The sequence below is a fragment of the Vanacampus margaritifer genome, chromosome 14 (genome assembly GCF_051991255.1).
Source record: "Vanacampus margaritifer isolate UIUO_Vmar chromosome 14, RoL_Vmar_1.0, whole genome shotgun sequence".
NCBI classification, from domain to species: Eukaryota; Metazoa; Chordata; class Actinopteri; order Syngnathiformes; family Syngnathidae; genus Vanacampus; species Vanacampus margaritifer.
Window position 1 is genome coordinate 7,494,602 of NC_135445.1, and position 23,734 is coordinate 7,518,335.

Consider the following 23,734-nt stretch of genomic DNA (forward strand, 5'->3'; position numbering starts at 1 on the left):
ATTTGCCACTTGCAGTCGCAAGTCCCTGTTGCTTTTATATTATTACCTCTTTCCCTTTAAACCTAATTTTTAACTAACCATTTCCAAATAAATATACAATGCAAAATAACAAGAGTGAAAATGTATTATACATCTGAAATACCACAAAAAAGAGCGTTGCTGGCAATAATGATCAATTTGATTGACAACACCCGCAAACTCTCAACAAACATTTTTTTTTTAAATATATAGTATAATAGCACTGAACCGCATTCCTCATGTAGGAGGCAATATTTTACTTAATTCTGTAACAATCACCATAGCGACCACTAGAGGTCAGTAATACTTTGTTTTGTTATAATATGTCTTGTCTGTATCTAATAAATTATTTAGATGCTTTTGCCCCCATATATATAAACAAGTGAAAAATATCCCAATGTTACGGGAAATAGCAGAATTACGTATTAGTAGTTGTTTTGTGTAGATGTGACAAAACAAAACAAAACAAAACAAAACAAACAAACAAAACTAAACACTAACCGGAAGCGTGGGTGAGTTGACAGGAAGTTGTCAGCGGTGTCTGTTGCTACTGGGTACTACTACTGTTTTGTTGTGAAAATGGCGACACCTCGTCGCTCCCCTCAGTTTCTCTCTTCCCCACCCCGAAACTCCTCTCTCCCCGTCACCCCGTCGGGCTCCCCCCCGGCCACGGCCGACGATGCTGCGCTTCTCCCTCGCGAAGCCGCCGCGGACGGCGAGGTTTCCCCGGCCTCTCCCACAACGCTCAGCAGCACCCCAGCTTTGGCCCTTAGGAGCGGGGCTAGCAGCGTCGCTAGCTCCCCGACCACCACCGAGGGCAGCGGGACGAGCACAGCATCGACGCCCGACATGGGTGACGGTAACGCGGGCAGCGGCGGCTGTGGCCACGGCGGTCCGAACGGAGCGTTCAGGGAGCTATTCGAAGCCTGTCGTAATGGAGATGTTTTGCGGGTGAAAAAGCTGGTGGACACAGCCAACGTGAATGCTAAAGATATGGCTGGACGCAAATCTACACCCTTACACTTTGCTGCAGGTAATTACGATTGCATTTACGAACAAAAAGGGCTGTTTTTTAAACTGTTTTTGGTCAAATGGTGGTGGTGGTGGTGGTGGGGGGGGGGTGTAAATAAATAATTATTTTTTATAGCATATCGTTTCTCGCTGAAAAACACATTTATCGCCGTTTTTTCAATAATTTTACTTGTATTAGTTTATTTTTCATTACCCCCCCAATCAAAAATACAAAAGACAGACATTTGTTTTACGTGGCATAGGTTTAATGCAGATTGTTTGTTTTATCAACTTTGCTTCGTGTATGTCTTGGTGTTGTGTTGGTGGACCGACAGGACCGTGGTAGTACATTGAGTTGTCTTGTTTATGAAATAGACTTTATTAATAAATCTGCCTTGCCTTCCTTTTGTAGAGTAACAACTTGTCATTACAGAGATTTTAATATCTATGTACATGTATTTGTAGCTGTCTTGCCACACATTTTACTTAAATGTAACAAGGCATATGTAGTGATGGGAAAATGAAGCTTCATGAAGCACTTGTGATATTTTTTTACTCCTCTAGATGGTGCTCTTGGTTTAAAGATAAAGGCTAGTGCAATGGAAATTGATTACGTTTCCACTGCATCAAGAGTGTTATCTGGAGGAATCCAAAAATATCACAAGTGCTTAATGAAGTTTTGTTTTCCCATCACTAATTTTAGGTATGTGGTGTCTCAGCCTGAACATAGTGGACTGAAAAAGGAGTAGTGCTGCAGTGGCACCCAGCTGAGCTACCCCTTCGCATCTTTGATGACGGAGTTTGAGAAACTTGGTGCTTGCTGGACATGTTGCAACTTGCGTGGCAGCAGCATTTATTTATTTATTTATTTAGTGCCCGAGCAGACTTATCATTGGCAGAACCCTATGGTGAAGTTCAGTTCTGCATAATAATAAGCACACTTAGATTACAAAAAGAACAACGCGGTACAGGGGTAGGTGATTAGTACTGTTTGCTTCTTGGCCCTGGGTTTTAATCTTGGCAACCAATCGAGGATGCACCCCACTTCTCATCCAAAGTCCACCTGGATAGGCTCCAGCTCACCCCCCTTATGAGGCCAAGCGCTATAGAAAATGGTTGGATGGAGGTTCAGAAAAAGAACAATTCTCTCAGGTTTTTCAGCTGTCTTTTTTTTTAAATTATTTCCACTCTCATTTTCTCACTCATTTTGCCATTCTTTCACCTGTCTTGTCAGGTTTCGGCCGTAAAGATGTGGTTGACCACCTGCTTCAGACCGGCGCCAACGTCCACGCCAGGGATGACGGCGGCCTGATACCACTACACAACGCGTGCTCCTTTGGCCACTCAGAGGTGAGAATAGACACATTATCTGTTGTCAAGGTGGATTATATATCAGACACTTACCAGGTGTCTCTGGCTTTAAAATGCCACACTGATGTAAGGACTAAGTGCATGTAGAAATCTCAGTGTGGGTTAGAAGTAGACTTAGAACTCTGAGGTGGATATACAATTGTTACATGATTTAAACAATTGGATATCAAAGGGTCCACAGTGGTGTGTTGTAATACCACGTGTCTCCTCTAGGGTGCATGAAAACACTTTATGGGGATTTTTTTCCTGTTGTATGATAATGGGGAGTAACGAATACTCCTGTTGCTTTCAGGTGGTGTCCTTGCTGCTGTGTCAGGGCGCTGAGCCGAATGCCAGAGACAACTGGAACTACACGCCTTTACACGAGGCAGCGATCAAGGGCAAGATAGACGTCTGTATAGGTAAGAACAGTAACATGAATAGTTTGAAAGATGAAGTGTCTATTTGCAAGAAAGTTTAGAGGACGTTTCTTGCGTTGAAAAATATAATCCAATACTGTGGCTGACTTGAATGCGTTTTATATTCTGTTTGCATTCAGAAGCGGATGTGCACATAATCACACAGTAATCGTCTGCAATGAGCCACATGCTGCGAGCTATTATTTTTCAGTAAAAATAGATGCATGCAACGCATAATTTGCAATTATTGCACCACTGTTTATTACAGAGGCAGCATTACACTTGGAAGCGGCGGGGATACGTTGCTGCTCGGAGAGATTGTCTTTACGATCCCATTATAAACAGCTTGACACGTTTTGTAATCGCAAATGATAGTTTGTGTCACCTTGCACCCAGTGCCAAGCAGTCATTTGGGGCAATAGCATCTGCAGACTGTCTGGCCCTGACTGTCTGAGTAGTAAACGAGCTGGGTTGAATGCAGAGGAAGCCCAACTACATAATGAAGGCTGCCTTCAGTCAATCGTCCTGGATGAAAGTATGAGTCAATTAGTTTTTCTTGGATTGTGTTTTTAGTATTCAAAACCTTTACTAATTTTGCAATGATTTAAATGACATTTAAAGTGTAAAACCTTTGTTAACGAGGTAAACATGTTTCCATCTTCAGTCATCTCTATTTAACATTCACATCACAAATATAAATTGACGTTAGCCTCTGTAACAAGAAAGGACTCTTATGATGCCTCTGGAGTTTTACAGCTTTGAATGAGAGTGCTTAGTTCTCTTCTCACGTCTTGTCTTCTCTTAACAGCCTTTGTTGAGCCTTGTAGAGTAAACGTTGCAAAAAGCCAAATTAAAAGCAACACAGTTAATCCCATAATGCTTGCCCAACTGAAGTCTTGGGTAAAAGGATGACATCTTTTATAACATCATGCATAAAGTTTGTTTTGCAAAACAGAAAAAAAGCCAAACACACTCCAGAGAGTGTCAATGTCAAATCTATTTATTTGAATGTGGGCAGGTTGTTCGAGATACAAGTGTATTCAATTACAACAGTGGTCATGAAATATATATATATATATATATATATATTTTTTATTCCAAGGCAGCACTGTAATGTATAATATAGTGTATGAGTCTTTTTCTCTTGACATATTCCATGGTTGAAAAGCCACCCCAGAAAAAAAAATAAAATCCAAGAAGACACCAGGACAAGAGCAAGACAGCAAAGAGCAAAGGGCGAGACTCACCACAAATGATGCCAACCAAACAAAGACTGAACAGAAACAAGCAAGCAGACAATATGGCACACTTAAGACTTGATGAGAGGGGTGCAGATGTAAGAAGACTGGCAGTTGCATGAGGACCACAAAAAGACAGACAGACAGAGACAAACACATGAACCAAAATACAAAGAAGAATTTATATGAGTGAGTTTTATTTATAGCAATTTTCAGAGAGAGGGCAACAAATGCTTTGCATAGTAAGTGTATAAATGCACAAAAGAAAATACATAAAATATTTTATGTTTTACTGTTAATACAAGAAAACAATCCAACAAATAAACATCTTGGCAATCTAGTGTTGGCTAGCTTTTGTTTTGCCCACTTGGCAAAGAAGCCGCTGTAATGGCAGGCCCCATTAATAAACACTGATGTGCAGTCATCACGCAACAATTCATAATACCCTGACAACATTTTATGTTGAAAGACAGCTAGATTTTTTTTCCCTTTGCCTTTAACTGGACACACAGTCCGAGGAAATCATGTCAAACAAAACGGCATTTGATAATCCGTGGCCGCTTTTATTTATTTATTTTTATTCTGAGCAGAGCTGCTGCCAGGATGTCATGGTGCCAGGTTAGAGATTTGGCAGCGCACTGACGGCCAAATCAACTTTGATTCCTCTGACGGACTGCCTGTCCTCTTCTGTGGGGTTCAGACAACTCGAGTGTGGAATTAATCTCCTTCTTAGCCCAGCAGCTCATCAAGAGCAAGGTCACATTTGTCAGAAAAAGATACTGGGACACCTAAAGTATGACTGACAAAGATTTGCTAACGGCGCTAAGGTAGAAGGCGGGATCTGATAATGCTGCTGACAAAATGTAGTTTTAGCTACCAGATTTACCAAACTCATCAAAATACACCCATTTTTTCTAATAGTGGTCGCGCGGATGATGCTAATTTAGGGCAGAGATGCTGACCACTTGACTTGCATGCAGTCCAACCTTACGTAGCCCCATACAAAGGCCAGCTGTTTCCCTCCAGTCCCATAGGTGGCGATAATTAAACGTTAAAAGTTTGGGAATGTAGCATTTTTTTTTCTTCTTTAACTATCTTCCTTCTTACTTCTACCAACTTAAAAAAAAATCTGTTAAATTTTTTTACATACTTCATATACAACAACCAACAAAACATGACCTGTCCTGATCAAAACATAATAATCGACGTGTATTCTGGGATCGTTTCCAGCTCACCCTCAAATATGATAACAACTGCAATAGAAAATGGATGTGTTGACGTTATTATTGATGCATGCAGCACTGTGGATGTACCGGATGTTCTTCTCCGGGTATCAATGTGTCTTTGAGTGGGATCTTTGCTAAGGCAAAATTATATTTTTGGTGAGAGGTGAGTGGGTGACGGTAGGCGTGCGTCAGTGCCTAGGCAGAGGCATACAGACACACACACATACACATGAGCCTCGATGCGTTTCTGTTGCAGCTGAGCTTGATAGGTTGGCGTGTACACTTGTTTGGCGTGCACACTTGTCAGCGGGTGCACGCTTTGGGAGCGTCTCAGCAGTCACAACAGTGGGGAGGCGAATGAGGCCGAAGCAGTTGCAGTATCGACTTTAGCGCTTTGCAAAAATACACTGAGCTCACCTATTTTAAGATTTGTTAGCTCATTTATGAAGCAAATAACAAAGTCCTGTTTTCTGCATTCTGTTAAATTGAATGTTGTGTCTAAATACTGTCTCAACAATTCATCATTATCGTATTATGACAATTTGATGTCGAATTCATGGATTCTGCGGAAAAAGTACAATAAACTAAATTTCCTGAAGTAACGGGAAGGGTTTTTTGTTTACTCATATCCAGAAAGTAGCAGGATTTTGTTTTGAAGTTAGGTATTTTTTATTAGTGGACGTCTTCTTTTAGCCTTTTCTTGCTATTAATAATGCAGTGTATTGAGAGGCAGAAGAACTAATGTGTACCTGCTCTCGCTTTAAGGATAGCCACAAACAACAGCATGGCCAAATCTGACAAATTTCATCAATCCAAATTTGCACTTGCTACAAGGCCATGCTGATGAGTAGGTTTTCAAAAAATTGAGACTGGGACAATAGTGAGAGTGAAATTCGTTACTATGACGACTAGGAGCGGAGCAAGCGGTGGCTGCACTTAGCTAGTGCCCCATCAACAAGTAACCATCCCTGTATTAATTACCATGAAATGGATGTGAACTTTACTATTATAAATTACAAAAAGTATTTTTCTGATATTAAATGTAACAAGTGGCACTAATCAGAAGCTAATGCTAACTTGTGCATCCAACTGAGTGTAGCTTTGCTTACTAACGCTGTAGCTCTGCTTACCTTTTGAATTTGACATGGTAGTGTGTCTGGCTGCCGGACTCCTGCCGCCGCTTGAACTTTATCCACCCCTGCTGGTCTTGTTATTGGCGAGAAACTTGTTGTGTGAGTGGAACATTTTCCGAAATATGGTCAAGAGATGACAAAATATTTTCTTATTTTTTTCATTTATTCACTAGATAGGTGGGCCGGCACTCCAGAGACCCAACTATATATAGACAAACAAATAAAAAGCCAATTTCCCTAATATGTCCCCTCTAATATGTCCCCTTTAATAGTTACACCATTTTTGGTTCTGGGTCTCTTAGTTATTATAGGTTTCTTTCAATAGTCCTATTGTTGCAGCTAAATTCACCAATCACCCTTTCATTTTGCGTGCACAAAGAAAGCAGCCGTCGAATATTTTGCAACCCCTTGATTATAGCAGCACACTGCCGAAGAACATTTAGCAAGCCGTTAATTATAGCAATGTGCTGAACATACAATTTAAAACCCTGCCACATTTAATGACGCACTAAACTGACTCCCGAGTAAACAGCGCAGCAGAAACAAACAATGAGAAGGATGTTGACAGCTTTCATCACCACTTCTCGCACCGTACTTGTGTTGTGCTGCAAATAATAAGTGATTTGAAGGCAGCTAATTTGAACATGAATATGATGGCTGCAACAATAAATATCATCATCATCATAATGGCACATGGAGTAGGTGTCTCGCAAAGATGTGAAATGAATTAATACTTCTTTTACCTGACTTTAACCAATCAGATGCAACCTTAAATGTGGATTGCCATCCAATAAGACAACAGTTTCTAGGGGTGTTAACCAAAAACATAATTTTTTACACCTCTGCAGAGGAGCTAATAATACTCCTTGCATACTCTCTGACATTGAGCGCACGACTGCCACCTACTGTAGTGGATGTGCAATTACACTTTATGCGGAAAAAAAACATGTTCCCTGTGGTCACGTTTGGCCCACCAGGCATCGCATGAACTGAAAAATATTCTTTTTGTGCATTTAATTTTATATATTTATAAATCTGACTGAGTTGAATGTAAGTCAAGTATGAAATACTTCTGTGCCAATTTGTTAATAATTTTTTTGTCTTAGCTAATATTTCCTAGTTTTCTTGTCTATGCATTGCTTGATGTTTGTTTGAACTCCCAGGTGTGCCTACTTTCCTAGAACATCTTGTTTGAAATCCAAATGACATTTTTGGGGGTGTTTTGAGTTCCATTGTGTCATGTTTGAAAGGAACCCCGGCTGTCATGACTAGTTTGCTCTATATTATTTATCTGGTTGTTACTAACATAACTATGAGATTCATCTTTCAAAAATAATTTCCAGTTTAATGCATAGAAAGCAAGGTAGACCTAGTAGCGTTCCTAAAGAAACAACACGCGATCGGTAGAGTCACCCTCCCCCACACCGTGCTCTCGTCATTCACCAGACGCATTCAAAAGTTTTGATGCCTTTAGGAACGCTACAGAGGCTTACCTTGCTTTCTTTATGGGTGTTTCACATTGGTCGGCATAGTTTCTGCAAAATGTCTTAAAATGGAAATGATTTTTGAAAAATGAATCTCTTAGTTATGCCAGTAACAACCGCAAACTTGTCATGACAGTCGGGGGGTTCCTTTTAAGCATTTTGTGACTTCTTCAGTTAATGGAGCTCGACGCATATACTATAGTTTATGATCTTACTTTTTCCATGGTTGCATCACGGTTGTGAGGCCACTTGTTGCTAGGCAGACTTGACAGAAACAGTACGTCAGACGGACACATTATGGAAACTACTTCACGAACAGCACCATGAGACATGTTTAATTGTACACACCGGTTCCATTATAGCTCGGTATTACATGTTAAGTACCTCGTATAAAGCTCAGAGTCATCACAATGGACACAATGCAATTCTATCTTCTTTTTTTTTTTCCCTCACTACACAAACAACTCTTGGGCTTTTGGGTTTTGCTCTCTCTCTAGTCTTCTCACCCATCTCTCCAACTCGTAGCCCTCTCACCCCCCTCCACCCCTTTCATCTTGTTCTCCGCTGCATCTCTCACACAACAGCGAGAGCCAGAGTCTCTCCACTCGCGTTGCCTGCCTGCCTGCCTGCCTGCCTCATCACCGCCGCCACCTCGATTAGTTGTAGCTGTGAGCTTTCTTCCGCCGGACTCGGTTTTGTGTTAGTTCCCATCCTCCTCCTGGTCCACACGAGTGCGATGCGTTCTGGAGGTGGTCACGCAGCCGCTTGCTTTGGTCCGTTGTTTGTGTGGCGGTGTGCCATAGCCCTGCCCCTCACTGCTCTTGTGGTGGCATGTCTGTTTACATCAGCAGCATGGCTCGCAGGACGGGGGCAGCCAGGGGCAGGCAAGGGAGCAGTGCTAGCAACAGAGGAGGAACAGCTGGAGGAGGGGAGCGATGCGAAGCAGCGGGGATACTTCAGGAGCAACGGGGAGGTCCGGGGAGAGCAGTGTTCGGAGCAGGATATGGTTCAGGAGGAGGACTGGGTCGAAGCGTGTGTCAGGGAGTTTGCATGTCAGTCCAGGAGCTGAGCTACTGTCTGTGTCTGCCTTGTTGTTGCACAGTTCTACTGCAGCATGGAGCCGACCCCAACATCCGCAACACAGACGGAAAGTCTGCCTTGGACCTGGCTGAACCCTCCGCCAAGGCTGTGCTCACAGGTCAGTGCCACTTTCCTCTCGGCCTGTTAAACGCTACACACTCTACTGTCTTTGTTGCTTTAGACACCGTGTTTAGTCGTGTTATTGTAGGGCTGCGCTTGCCATCACTGTAAAAACCAGCACTAATTGTCCGGTGTTTCTTTCTGCCAAAAGTATTTTTACACACCCTGATACAAAAATAAACAATCTTTGCAGAGGGTTTAGTGGCCAGGGATGCTATGCTGAATTTTCAGACAAATTGGTAGTTCCTATGGGGGACCACATCTGCTCAAATAAAAATAAAAATATAGAAATGAAAGTGAAAATAAAAACAGATATTAAAAAATATAGTTAAAAAAATAAAAGTAAAAATTAATGTGCTACGCTGACAGCGTCCGCAGCATGAAATAAATAAATACATCATGAGGGTGCAGTGTTTTTATTTATTAATTTATTTTTAATTCTATTTATATATTTATTTTTGTTTTTCATTTCCACATTATTTTTATTTTTTGAATCTATTTTTTTTTAATTTTGGGATTGATTTATTTTATTAACTGTTATTTCCATTTATATATATTTATTTTTGAATTATATTTATTTTATTTTGGCATTTCTGGTCTTCCATAATTCCTTCTGTTATGAGTTCTCTGAGGTAGAGGGACCTCTAGTTTGGATGTGCCCGGCAGATCTAAACGCCAAATTCTGATTTATCCTATTTTTTTACATGAACGCATTTGAAGCAATCTATCCAATATACTCTATGATCGAACACAACAACAAATGCCCAGCAAACAAATAAATATTAAATGGTTCATACCATTTAGTTGGTTTAAGATGACCCCCCTCCTTTCATTACTTTGAATGAGAGTAACCTCAGCATTGCTCCTCTGGCTGTAGTCGGCAATTATTTTTGCTTGTTTTAGGGTCAACACACCTCAAATGCTGCATCATGATACCATATTTAATTATACTATATTGTTTTGTGGTAGTTTAGAACCACAACAAGTGTTCTTGAATGTGTTTGTATGTGTTGTTTGGGTCGACCCATATGTGTATACATCACTTATCGGTGTATTGTGATGATGTCAAGCTCGCTGCACTTGCATTGGCAGATACATTCAATATGCGTCACATTTTTATCCACCTTTGGAAGAGGCATGATTGTGATCTGCAGATAACCAATTCCATGCAGTTTTGTCGATTTACGTTTTTCTATTGTGCCCCTTGAGAGTAAAACACGGATTGTGTCCAGCCCTCTTGTACTGCTAGGAGACCACGACATCTTCAAAAACATCACCCCACCTGACAAATTTTCTACTGCGTGTATGTCGATCTGTCACACATAAACAAAACTGGCTTTTTTTCCAGTTGTTTTTTTAGTGTAGTCCAGTTGGAGTATGATGCGCTCTGTAGCAAATTGTCTGGTTGACATTTGAAGTGTTTGTTGCAGCTCACAGGCCAGAGCCCGCTACCGATTGCGCCATGGCTAAACCCTTATCACAGTACAGGAACAAAATGTTAAGATTGTATTCATCATCTGCAAATGTTGAAAGCAGGAATGGGCATGATACATGCATTTAACTTTTCTCGAACAATTCATGCAGAAATAGTTTCCTCTCCCTAGTGAGGTTGTAGAAGAAATAAAGCAGGAAATAAAAGTGCATGATCTGTGGCGGAATCCTAATGGAAAAGGAACAAATACATAGTTTTTGACGAACACAATGTATTCTACCCGCCACGCTCCTTTTGTTTGTTACAGTGATGTTAAGAAAAGTGTATGTGCGCTAAACGTTTTTCAACAAAACACTCAGCTTCCATAATAACTCAAATGAAACCATTAACACTCCATCCATCCACCTTTTGAATAAAAAGGACTAAATTAACAACTTAGAAAAAATGGATACATTTGTAGTCTTAGTGTAGAACACTGACCTCTCTTTTGGACATGAATTTAATGCATTCTTTTTGTTCCCTCGGTAGAATACAATAAAAACAGTCGAATGCTTCAAAACATGAATTTTCATATGGGCAGAGCAGGTTAATTACAAGGTTTTATTCTAAGCTACTTTCATGTTGACATGCTGATATCTCTCAACAGGAACTAGCGATTTAAAAATAATAATAATAATAATAATTCTTAATGTGAAGAGCCTTTGTTTGAACAACGCATTGTTTGATTTGTTCATAGAATTTTCGGAATATAGTTTCTTGTTGAAATTATGATTCGGCTGTGGAAGAATGCATTCTTATAATTTAAATGAAATGAAATTTTGTATAATTACAAATTCCTAATTGAAATGACGTTTTGAAAATCTTATTGTCTTTCCATTGTTCTTCATTAGACAATTCATTACACAATGAGCTGACATGTTCTTGCTTTTTTTTTTAATAAGCAATTTTGTTGATTTAGTTGTTAACCATAATAAAAAAAAAAGACCTGTTAATATAAAATCTGCAAATGTTGAATCGAGGCAGCTAGACTTCTTCATTTTTAAAGATGTTTCACCTTTGACTTTAATCCGAAAGGCTTCGCCAGTTCCGAACTGAACTCCCATGACCTGGCTGACAGAGAATCCACACAGATATGTTGATTTCAAAATCTCTCCTCTGTTCACTTCCTCACTTTGTCTCACTGGGAATTGATGCAGGCTCTATAACAGTTTTGGCTCCCCCACCTCAATGTTAACACCGACTTACATCATCAATTCCTCTCGTCACACAATGTGGTTAATGAGATAAACTTTGATACATGGCGAGGAGCGGCATTGTGTCAAAACCCTGAGGGGAAGTTCTCTGCTGCAGACACACAGACGTGAATTCATTGAATTTAGTTTGGTGGAGAATGGCTGCAACATTTATAAGTATGTTTCTTTGGCTATATTTTTTGTTTGACTCTTTGGGGTGAGATTCCGCTGAAATTAGATTCTGCGCACATACGCTGCTTTCACATTTTGTATTTATTTATGCAAGTTTTCTGGCTTACAGTGAGGCAAAGGTCGCAGCTCATCAGTGACCCGTTGAACCGTGGTTTATTTTAAAAATGGAAAATAGGTCTGAAGCTGATACGAGACCCCATCTGGCTGAATCTTTAGTGTGAAAAGGGGTATGTGTGTGTTCATTTACATAAAACAGGGGACTTGTGATCGACGATTTTCAATGCAGACGATATGACTTCCACACTGTAATTAATATTCTTAATGAGAACTTTGAGATGACACATTAAGCCATGCCACGGGACCAACATGCATCATACACCTTCCGAGAATAGAGATTTAATTGTACCTATTACTTAGTCTCCTGCTTGTGTTTTGCCTTGCCTACTGTGAATGCAATTGAACCCAGTTGTAAAGTAGAAAAATCTGACTTTCATTAAAGACACAATTAGGTTAAGATTACTGCTTAGTAAGTCATAAAAAAGTCCACTTTATGTACAACATTCTCTCCATTTTTCTCATGTACAATTAACCACTGATATACCAAATTATCTTCATGTTGTAATTCTGACATAAGCAGATCAGCCCCACAAAACTTGGTGTAATTTCACACCTCAGGGTTTTTCCTGGCTCAAAATGAGGCAGAGGTGGTATGATGGGTGAATACCGATACCAGGTACCAGTATCAGTGCCAATATTATTTTAAGGTAACAGTGACCTATAGGCCGCCCTCCTGAAGCCATTTTACGATGAGGGACAAAAATTTGAAATTATATAAATACAAAGTTGCCATTAATTTGTGTCATTTTTTTAAACTTCAATAATTAAAAAATTCTGCCACTTGTTCATATTAAATTATAAATATAGTTAAGTGTTGTTGTAAAACACAATTATGTTTATACTGTGTTTTTATGACTTTGGTAATGGCTGGAACGCGCCACCTCTGCCTCACAACCAGGAACTGGTGCGTGTGCAACGGTTGCGCCATGATCTGTTTCTTCTTTGGTACATTAAAGTTGAAGAAAAGAAAGCTGTTACCTCTTTGGTTGTTGCTTCAAGACTTCCGACTTCCGGGTTTTCACCCATCAACTTTGTTTCCCTTTCCGGTTTGCAACGTGTGGGCCGCGTCCCGGGAGCGCGCGGTGGGGGGTGCGAGTGTTGGAACGCGGCCAGCAGTGGCCGGATACGGTGCTGATGTGTAAAACATGTGTAAAACATGTGAAATACGCTATGAAATAGTTTGAATATCAGCAAGTCCACACAATCGGTCACTTTTATTAGCGGCAAACACACACACACAAAATGAGATTCCAGCTGAAATTGTGGGACTCAAATAGATTTTCACTTTATTTTAGTTGGTTAAAGGTTGTAATCCAAAGTTATTAAAGTGACTCACCTCAAGCTTTTTTTTCGTAACACTGGCACTTTGCAGTTTTTCTGCAGCCATTTTCCACATGTTGCTCTTCCTTCTCTTATCTAATTTCCAACACACACAAATACCCACACTCGTAAATGGCAAGCACTGACTTTTGACTCACCGTCGTCATGACAACAAGTCGAGGTGGACACACAAAATGACACTGCTTTTAGAGCCAGGAATTTACTCCGCCGGAGGCAAGATTTAATGCAGGTACCCATCGCTCAGGGTAAACATTCACTAAATGAATGACCTACCGTTTCACATCATGGGTGGTGTGGCTTGTGGCTGTACAATGTCGAACATACTTCAAGTTTAGACAATGCTGGAGAATTATGAGGCGGTCCGCCTTTGTATTTATTCCGTTCTCTTTATGTATTTTACCAGTTCTACTGGCAACCAGATCAGCCACGCAGCATGATGCTACCACCACCGTGCTTAACAGCTAGTACTGGTTATTGTGGCTAAAGAAGTCAGCATACGCTCCATCTGATCATGAGTCAACATTCCTTGGTCCATTTGGTCAGTTGCAGACCTATATCAAACCTGAAGGTGTCAGTGTTGAGCCCTCATTTCATGATGTTGATTTCTGGCTGTGTTGCCAGCATCTTCCAGTTCTTGAGTGGCCAGGGCTAAAGTTGTTCTTGGAATAGTTACAACCATCTGAGCTAATTTTCTTTTTTCACGAGATGGACGCTTTTGCTGATTTATGTAAATCTGTTGTACTGTGTTGGTGAATCCATTGGCGGACATCCCAACTTTCACTTGCTTCCAAAAGAAGCAGATGGGCATATTTACATTTGAACAAATCAGACAATGCTGACAGATTTGCTACGCCTCTCATTTCTGAGTGCTGCCGTTTTTACATGCTGGCGTATTCTGACGAAAAACTTCTTTAAAATGGTTTAAAAAAAATAATAATACATTATTAATACTCTTTTTACAACAAATGCACACCCTCTTGTTAGTATCGTAAATTATGTTCTTAATTACCATCTGGAATTTCTTCGCCTCACATCTGTAGTGACACACGGACTGAACACACTCTTTTGTTATTGAAAGCTTGGACATACTATGGCTAAGGGAGTTGAGATTTTCTACAAGCAAGGTCTTTAAATCTTTTTGAACGGCAAGAAATTGACAGCAAGAAAATGAGCTTCTACACTGAATTTAATAAGTCTACACACTCCTTTTCAAATGACAGGTTTTGGGATGTAAAAAAATGAAACTGAGATGAATTATGACGTATAACCTGAACAAATCAATTGAAACTAACCTTAAATATAGTTCAGATGTTTTAATAGGTTTTTGCTGACAAACTTGGAGTCTCGTCGTGCAGCACAAACCATGATGAGCAGAGAGATCTTATTGCCCGAAGCTAAGGCTTAAGTACTGGCTATTTGCTACATGTGACTTGTGACTTTATATGTCCAGGCTATGGGTTCGGGTAGGAAGCCTTATTGTGATCTGAAGAGGGCTGTGCACAGGCAATACTCTCGCGGTCTGACAAACTTGGAGCGTTTTTGCAAAGAAGAGTGGGCAAATATTGCCACACCATGAGGGTTTGCATATGTGTACATTTTTTAAGTGAGTTTTGCAAGTTATGGTTGACGTTAAAGGCGGAAAAACATTTTAAATTAATATTCTTGGTCTCAGTTTTTACATCACAAAAAACAGGCATTTGAACAGGGTGTGTAGACTTTTAATATGCACCGCATGTATATTTGTCGCCATTATACAAGTTTCTACAGTGACAACCCGCACAAGTATTTTTTTTCCTCCCTGTCCTTTATGTTCTGCTACTGTGATTTAGAGGTTCTGCTCCCCGTCTTCATCTCTGCCGCAGGCTAGCACAGCTTTCAGCTTCTGTCAGTGTTGAGGGGAAGCTTATATTGACCCATAAATTAGCTCTATGGCTCTGTCACATCCAAACTGCTTTGAGAAATGATTGACTCTGTTTTCTGTTAGCTGGAGAAGAGAAAAGCAAAGACAGGACGTTTTATACTCCTCTTCTAGAAGGTGCACATTAGGAAAGTGGAAACCAACGTATATTATCCACGATAAGGCCAAACAGACATCACAACACACGAGGTCTTTATCAAAATGTGTGCTAAGGTCCCTTTTTTTTTATAGTTGCCCCTCAGAAATAACAACTGAGAAATAACATCGAATCCTGCTTCACTTATTCATGAGTGCTCACTCTTGATGCCACACCAGGGGGCACACTCACACATGCACCGTTTTGACAGGAGCTTCCATAAATGTTATATAGCACGATTGAAGCCATTTTCATGAGAAAGTGCCATCCCCAACAACTCTCAAGTTCAAACTGGTGCGCACCATTTGTCAGGAATGCCATCCACTTTTTCCACCTGTTTTTACTCCAAGAAGTTCTGAACTACCTTTGAGGCACAGCTCGCTTTCACAAAGCAAATGAGGGGATATAAACTTTGGGTAGCAAAGCTTATTACTGATGCATTGAACTTACAATTGAAGTCCTCCCTGTGCAGTTCAGTAAAACAAGTCTGCAGTGGATTCAAATTTGTTTTTATGTCCTCGTATTTTTTTTTTTTCAAGTACAGCCTCTACTGCAAATAGCCTATTGGATTTGCAGGTAGCAGGACTTGAAACAGAGATAATTAGATGGGGTTTTTTTTGCATCTAGAACATAACATTTCCACAGTATAACTTTGACTGTTGTGAGCTCTTATGATAGGGAGATATAAATCATGTGAAAATAAATTGGCCCATCTGAAATATAATTACACATAGACACTATTAATAATACACATACAAACAACAAGAAGCATAGGTTGAATGAAAGGCCTAAGGAAGAAATAAAAATGTGATAATGAATATAGTATACGCTATAGCAATATTTGTAAAATGGTATCAAATTTAGAGATATGAAATTCACATAGTCCGTCCGTCCGTCCGTCTTCTTCCGCTTATCCGGGGTCGGGTCGCGGGGGCAGCAGCTTTAGCAGGGAAGCCCAGACTTCCCTCTCCCCAGCCACTTCAGCCAGCTCATCCGACGGGACCCCAAGGCGTTCCCAGGACAGCCGAGAGACATAGTCTCTCCAGCGTGTCCTGGGTCGTCCCCGGGGCCTCCTGCCGGTAGGACATGCCCGGAACACCTCCCCAGGGAGGCGTCCAGGAGGCATCCGAACCAGATGCCCGAGCCACCTCAACTGGTTCCTCTCAACGTGGAGGAGCAGCGACTCGACGCTGAGTCCCTCTCGGATGACCGAGCTTCTCACCCTATCTCTAAGGGAGAGCCCGGCTACCCTGCGGAGGAAACTCATTTCGGCCGCTTGTATCCGGGATCTTGTTCTTTCGGTCACGACCCACAGCTCGTGACCATAGGTGAGGGTAGGAACGTAGATCGACCGGTAAATCGAGAGCTTCGCCTTTCGGCTCAGCTCCTTCTTCACCACAGCGGACCGATACAGCGTCCGCATCACTGCAGACGCTGCACCGATCCGCCTGTCGATCTCCCGCTCTAACCTACCCCCACTCGTGAACAAGACCCCAAGATACTTGAACTCCTCCACTTGGGGCAGGACCTCCTCCCCGACCCGGAGAGGGCACTCCACCCTTTTCCGACTGAGGACCATGGTCTCGGATTTGGAGGTGCTGATCCTCATCCCAACCGCTTCACACTCGGCTGCGAACCGCTCCAGTGAGAGCTGGAGGTCACGGCTTGAAGAAGCCAACAGCACCACATCATCTGCAAAAAGCAGAGATGCAATGCTGAGGCCACCAAACCGGACCCCCTCAACGCCTCGGCTACGCCTAGAAATTCTGTCCATAAAAGTTATGAACAGAATCGGTGACAAAGGGCAACCTTGGCGGAGTCCAACCCTCACCGGAAACAAATTCGACTTACTGCCGGCAATGCGGACCAGACTCTGACATCGGTCGTACAGGGACCGAATGGCCCGTATCAGGGGGCTCGGTAACCCATACTCCCGAAGCACCCCCCACAGAACTCCCCGAGGTACACGGTCAAACGCCTTCTCCAAGTCCACAAAGCACATGTGGACTGGTTGGGCGAATTCCCACGCACCCTCGAGGATCCTGCTGAGGGTGTAGAGCTGGTCCACTGTTCCACGGCCGGGACGAAAACCACACTGCTCCTCCTGGATCCGAGATTCGACCTCCCGACGGACCCTCCTCTCCAGCACCCCTGAATAGACCTTACCTGGGAGGCTGAGGAGTGTGATCCCTCTAAAGTTGGAACACACCCTCCGGTCCCCCTTCTTAAAAAGGGGAACCACCACCCCGGTCTGCCAATCCAGAGGCACCGTCCCCGATGTCCACGCGATGCTGCAGAGACGTGTCAACCACGACAGCCCCACAACATCCAGAGCCTTCAGGAACTCCGGGCGGATCTCATCCACCCCCGAGGCCCTGCCACCGAGAAGCTTTCCAACCACCTCGGCGACTTCGACCCCAGAGATAGGGGAGCCCACTTCAGAGTCCCCAGACCCTGCTTCCTCAAAGGAAGGCGTGTTGGTGGAATTGAGGAGGTCTTCGAAGTACTCTCCCCACCGGTTCACGACGTCCCGAGTCGAGGTCAACAGCACTCCGTCTCCACTATACACAGTGTTAACGGTGCACTGCTTTCCTCTCCTGAGACGCCGGATGGTGGACCAGAATTTCCTCGAAGCCGTCCGGAAGTCGTTTTCCATGGCCTCACCGAACTCCTCCCATGCCCGAGTTTTTGCCTCAGCGACCGCCAAAGCCGCATTCCGCTTGGCCAGCCGGTACCCGTCAGCAGCCTCCGGAGTCCCACAGGCCAAAAAGGCCCGATAGGACTCCTTCTTCAGCTTGACGGCATCCCTTACCGCTGGTGTCCACCAGCGGGTTCGAGGATTGCCGCCACGACAGGCACCAACCACCTTACGGCCACAGCTCCGATCGGCCGCCTCAACAATTGAAGCGCGGAACATGGTCCACTCGGACTCAATGTCCCCCGCCTCCCCCGGGACAATGGAGAAGCTCTGCCGGAGATGGGCGTTGAAACTCTTTCTGACAGGGGATTCTGCCAGACGTTCCCAGCAGACCCTCACAGTACGTTTGGGCCTGCCTGGTCGGACCGGCATCTTACCCCGCCATCGGAGCCAGCACACCACCAGGTGGTGATCAGTTGACAGCTCCGCCCCTCTCTTAACCCGAGTGTCCAACACATACGGCCGCAAGTCCGATGACAAGACTACAAAGTCGATCATCGAACTACGGCCTAGGGTGTCCTGGTGCCAGGTGCACATATGGACACTCTTGTGCTTGAACATGGTGTTCGTTATGGACAGTCCGTGGCGAGCACAGAAGTCCAGTAACAAAACACCACTCGGGTTTCGATCGGGGGGGCCATTCCTCCCAATCACGCCCCTCCAGGTCTCACTGTCATTACCCACGTGAGCGTTGAAGTCCCCCAGTAGAACGAGGGAGTCTCCAGGGGGTGCGCTCTCCAGCACACCCTCCAAGGACTCCAGAAAGGGTGGGTACTCTGAACTGCTGTTCGGTGCATAAGCACAAACAACAGTCATGACCCGTCCCCCCACCCGAAGGCGGAGGGAGGCTACCCTCTCATTCACCGGGGTAAACCCCAACGTACAGGCGGCTAGCTGGGGGGCAATGAGTATGCCCACACCTGCTCTGCGCCTCTCACCGTGGGCAACTCCAGAGTGGAAGAGGGTCCAGCCCCTCTCGAGAGGATTGGTACCAGAACCCAAGCCGTGTGTGGAGGTGAGTCCGACTATATCTAGTCGGAACTTCTCAGCCTCGCACACCAGTTCGAGCTCCTTCCCTGTCAGAGAGGTGACATTCCATGTCCCCAGAGCTAGCTTCAGTAGCCGGGGGTCAGACCGCCAAGGCCCCCGCCTTTGGCTGCCACCCAACTCACTGCGCACCCGACCCCTTTGGCCCCTTCCACCGGTGGTGAGCCCATGGGAAGGGGGACCCACGTTGCCTTTTCGGGCTGTGCCCGGCCGGTCCCCATGACATAGTCAATTTGATAAAAAAATATAATAAGTAATGTGTACAGTAGAGATTGAATGTATAAACAAGTCATATTGCGATTATAGAATGGATATATAAAAAAGTTGGAAAATACAAACTGACGAGATAGACCAGGGGAAGCATATGTCAAACAGACAGGACGCCAAATCTGAATCCATACAAAAATCAGATGCTTCAAACAAGGATTAGTTGATCAAAAGATAAACATCCAGATTCAGCAGCGCATGTAATCCCCATGGTCATGGTCACAGTTGGGATTTGTAATCCTTGATAACCTTTTCCAAGGTTCCGGCATCATTTCCACAAGTGTTAAAAAAAAAAAAAAAAAAAAAGGCGACATAATATATGGATTGTGATGGATAGTAATATATGGATTAGTAATAATTATTGACAATAGAAAAAAATAAATGAACCAAATTATAGAATAAATTGATTTAGTGTCTGAAGTTTGTCACAAGTCGACTGCAGAGAATGGAACGAAACACATTAGTGGTGTGAACATTCCCCCGTAGAGCTACCTGGTGGAACAAAAAGATCACCATGAAGATTGTTTGTGGATGACTGTGCTTTCTGTCATTGGACATTGATCCTGCCCCATTCGTAAAGCACTTATTAGTTCACTTTGATCTGGTTGTGTTTGCCCTTGACTACCCTCACACCCCGTTGTTTAATGAACTCGCAAGTGCGAACAGCTCACCGTAATCCCTTTGTGTCACTCACCTGCCTTTTAAACACATTATCTGTGCATGTTGTCCTCTTGCCCCTTGCTGTCACCCATTCTTCATCTTTTCCCCCGATTGTTTGTTACCTTCTCTTCACCGAAGCGTTATCTATTAACTGCTTTAAATTACAGTGACAGTATTGGAAGTGGTGCATTATCTCCGGAAATTCCCCTGAAGATTCCTATTGTGTATATTATTGCCGCGCAAGCATTTAATCGGCACAATATTATATTAAATAGCCGGGCCTGATGTGCGATTTCTATTCCCCTGTGGCAAACCAGATACTACAAGGTACAATTTCTAGTGGCTATTGTTGTCATTAATATTTCAAAATTCTGACTTGGGTGCGATACCTGTGTAAAGTACCTTGATAAGCGATACTGACTTGATAACATGGCAAAAATCTAAAACATCAGTGGAATCATTGATCGCAAAATGGTGAACTTCTATTATTATTATCATCGTCATCATCATCATTATTATTATTATTATTATTATTATTATTATTGTACATCCTCTTAAGGGAAAAAATGACAGCAGTTCAGCATTTTATCAAAATTTAAAAAAATCCCATATCTCCTAAAATTTGTAGACGTGTTACAAAAATTGTTGGAAAACATAAGTGAAAATGAGCATACAACTCTATTAGTTTTAAATGTCGGTTTTACAGTAAACTTAAACAAAGTGACAAACTTGGAACATGAACCAAGCACGTTAGCCCTTATTTGGACAGCTGTTTGCTATCTGCCGAACCGCGCACATCACATTCAGGGAGGTTATGCTTAAAAAGACCTTTACAGAAAGACGTGGTCTTTTATTATTGTTTACGGTGGTGATGTATTGTGGTACATTTCACTTGTACAACTCTTGGTTACTCATTAGTTGACAACAAGATTAATCGTCGCCAATGGCTTCAGCGCAGATTTTCCCAATCCCAGAACTTTTTTTTTTTGAGGAGCTCCAAGTGTTTAACTGTTTTTTAAATCAAAACTGCATAAATTAAGTATTTGGTGATTGTACTGTATTTTTGGAAGCTTAATGTTGATATTAAATGGGAAAAAACTTAGTTGGGCTTATGGAGCCAGTGTTGTGCAGTGGAAGAGCGTGCATGCATAAATGTTTGCTTATCTTAAAAGCGGAAATCTCAATTTAGTTGCTTTAATCGTAGCATCATAAATGAAGATTTTCTCTCCCTTAAACAAGCCCGGAATGGAAGTAATAAAACAGACAAGCAGAGCGAGTCCATTAACTATATTAATTACCTCTGATTGGTATTCGTAGACAAGCTTCTTCAGCGCCACAGAGATCAATTCTCCACTGTGGACCCCCAGTCAACACGTAAATTCTCAGGGGAGGCTTGATGAGATCTTTTCACAATGAGGTTTGATTTTTTTTTCTTTCCCGGAAACCTTTATAGCCTGAAACAATTTCATTTTTAATTTATGTTTTTCTTGTACAATGCACAGCACCTTATTGCCGTATTCTGTTCTCCTTTGTTAAGCACCCTGGTAGCTGTTGATGAAAATAATGGATTCTCATATGTAATATTGTTCACTATATCCTAAACCTTCTTTTGTTTTTTTACTCTGCAGTTTCAAATTTTCACGCAGCTCCATTTAGTTTCTGATGAAGTGGTACATTGAAGCAGTACTATAAAATCAATACATTAGTACTTGAAGTACATAGTGAATCAGTGCCCATCTTTCAACAGGATACAATTGGATGAGTTTATCTTTGTAAACATGGGCCATTCCAGACATTTGCCCTCTGTACAGTTGCCAGTTTTGCTCTCGTTGCTGCGGTGTGAATATTTCACACAAAAAATCATCTTATGTCTCGGTATTATGTTCATCTTTTTGTCCTTGAAATAAATCTAAATTGAGGGATTAGCAGTGAAATTGGAATTGGAGTTCAGATGGAAAGGCCTTTTTAGGGCTGGACCATTCTGAGGCTTACCATGACTACTTCCTTTCCTACACAGCAATCGAAGGTAACGCCACATGAAACCACAGGGATTCAGACAGAAGCTACAAAACTACAAAGAGATGAACACACACTGACACACAAAAAGCCATCCTGCGTTTTTCTCCAGCATGTCTTGTTTGATTTTTCTTTTGAGCGTTGCTCAGTTTGGTTCAGAAAGTGCAAAGGCAATAACTGTGTGACATTTTTTTAGCATTCTGCTGCTCATAGACTGCAGAGTAAAGGTCGCAGAATCATCGCTGGTTGAAACAGTAGACCATAGAATAAAATTAACCTGGTTAAATCCACAATGCAAATGTCTCAGGTCAAGTTAATAAACAGTGGTTTGCGGAAGCAACTACTGTTCATCATTCTGTAGTAAAATATAAGCGAGCCTGTAAATAAACTCCCAAAAGTCTGCATATTCCCAATGATGTGAGGAAAATAGGCTGCAGTTGGCATAATTAAAAAAAAAAGAAGAAGAAAAAAAGTAGTATTCAACTGATATTCGTGGCTGATAAGGAGAGAGCTCACCTGCAAATAGAAACTGTTCCCTGTTAGCAATTTAGCTGGACTATATTTGCTATATTAATAGTTTAAACTGCAAATAAACATGATCATCTAACACTCTTAAAATGTTCAATCTCTTAAAGATGATTCGATTTACCCCCAAAAAAGTCACAAACACGGAGACACACTAGAAGTGATGAGAAGTATGCTAAATGGCATTAAATATAAATCATCATACACATCAAGCCATCAATTTTTATACTGAAACAATCCCAGCTGACTTTAGGCAAACGGCCAACAACAAATTGGCAACAGTGTAAAAACATGTATTGACTTGGCGTACTAATAATAACCCCTGGTCCATTTGAAAAGTTTTCAGTAACACAAATATGTTCAGATTAAAACAAAAACAAAGTTTTGATGTTGGAGGGCAAGTGGTAAGAAATGCTGATGGCCAAATGACCTTCGGCTCAAGTCCTCTCTCCCACAGAGGGCTTAACTCATGGCTAAATTTTTCGTGAGCAAAGCACCAAAAATCCAAAAAGTACTCTGTGTTCACTATGCCATTACTGTTTTCTGAACAGATTAAATACAGGAATAAGTCATTTCTTTGAATGCATGTTGCATGTATGCACCAAATCTTCCAAACACCCTCAATCCTGTCTGGAACTCATCTAAAGGGTGCAGACATCGCTCCTTGCAATAGGGCTGTCACTATCAAATATTTTTTGAATTTATTATTCTATCGATTATTAAATTGATTAATCGGACAAAATGTTATTTTGTTATTTAAACCATTCCCCACCACCACCGATTACCGTTTATTAACGTATGTGTTTTTTTTGGTATTGTTACACAATTAAGTAATATCACACTGGAGAGATTGATACTCACCAACCTTTTTGAAACGGATTCACAATCAGAATCAAAATCATCTTTATTTGCCAAGTATGTAAAAACAAAAACAAATTTGTCTCAGGTAGTATAAGATACACTAGTATTATCAGAACAAGCAACTACACTATGACAGAGACGTGACACGTAAGCACAGAGTTTTTACATAATGTAAGATAACCATAAAGGTACGTTTTTGAAAAACAGCTATTT

General features: G+C 42.0%; 1 protein-coding gene across 1 annotated transcript in view; it reads left to right on the top strand.

The window, feature by feature from the left end:
• Positions 1–560: 560 nt before the first annotated feature.
• The window catches only part of LOC144063915 (poly [ADP-ribose] polymerase tankyrase-1), a 60,705-nt gene continuing 37,531 nt past the window's right edge, over positions 561–23,734 (top strand). Inside the window, exons 1-4 of the mRNA XM_077585905.1 lie at positions 561–1,051; positions 2,264–2,379; positions 2,693–2,801; positions 8,982–9,077. Coding sequence (XP_077442031.1) covers positions 598–1,051; positions 2,264–2,379; positions 2,693–2,801; positions 8,982–9,077 — 775 coding nt within the window. The 5' untranslated portion in view covers positions 561–597. The remainder of the gene's footprint in view (positions 1,052–2,263; positions 2,380–2,692; positions 2,802–8,981; positions 9,078–23,734) is intronic.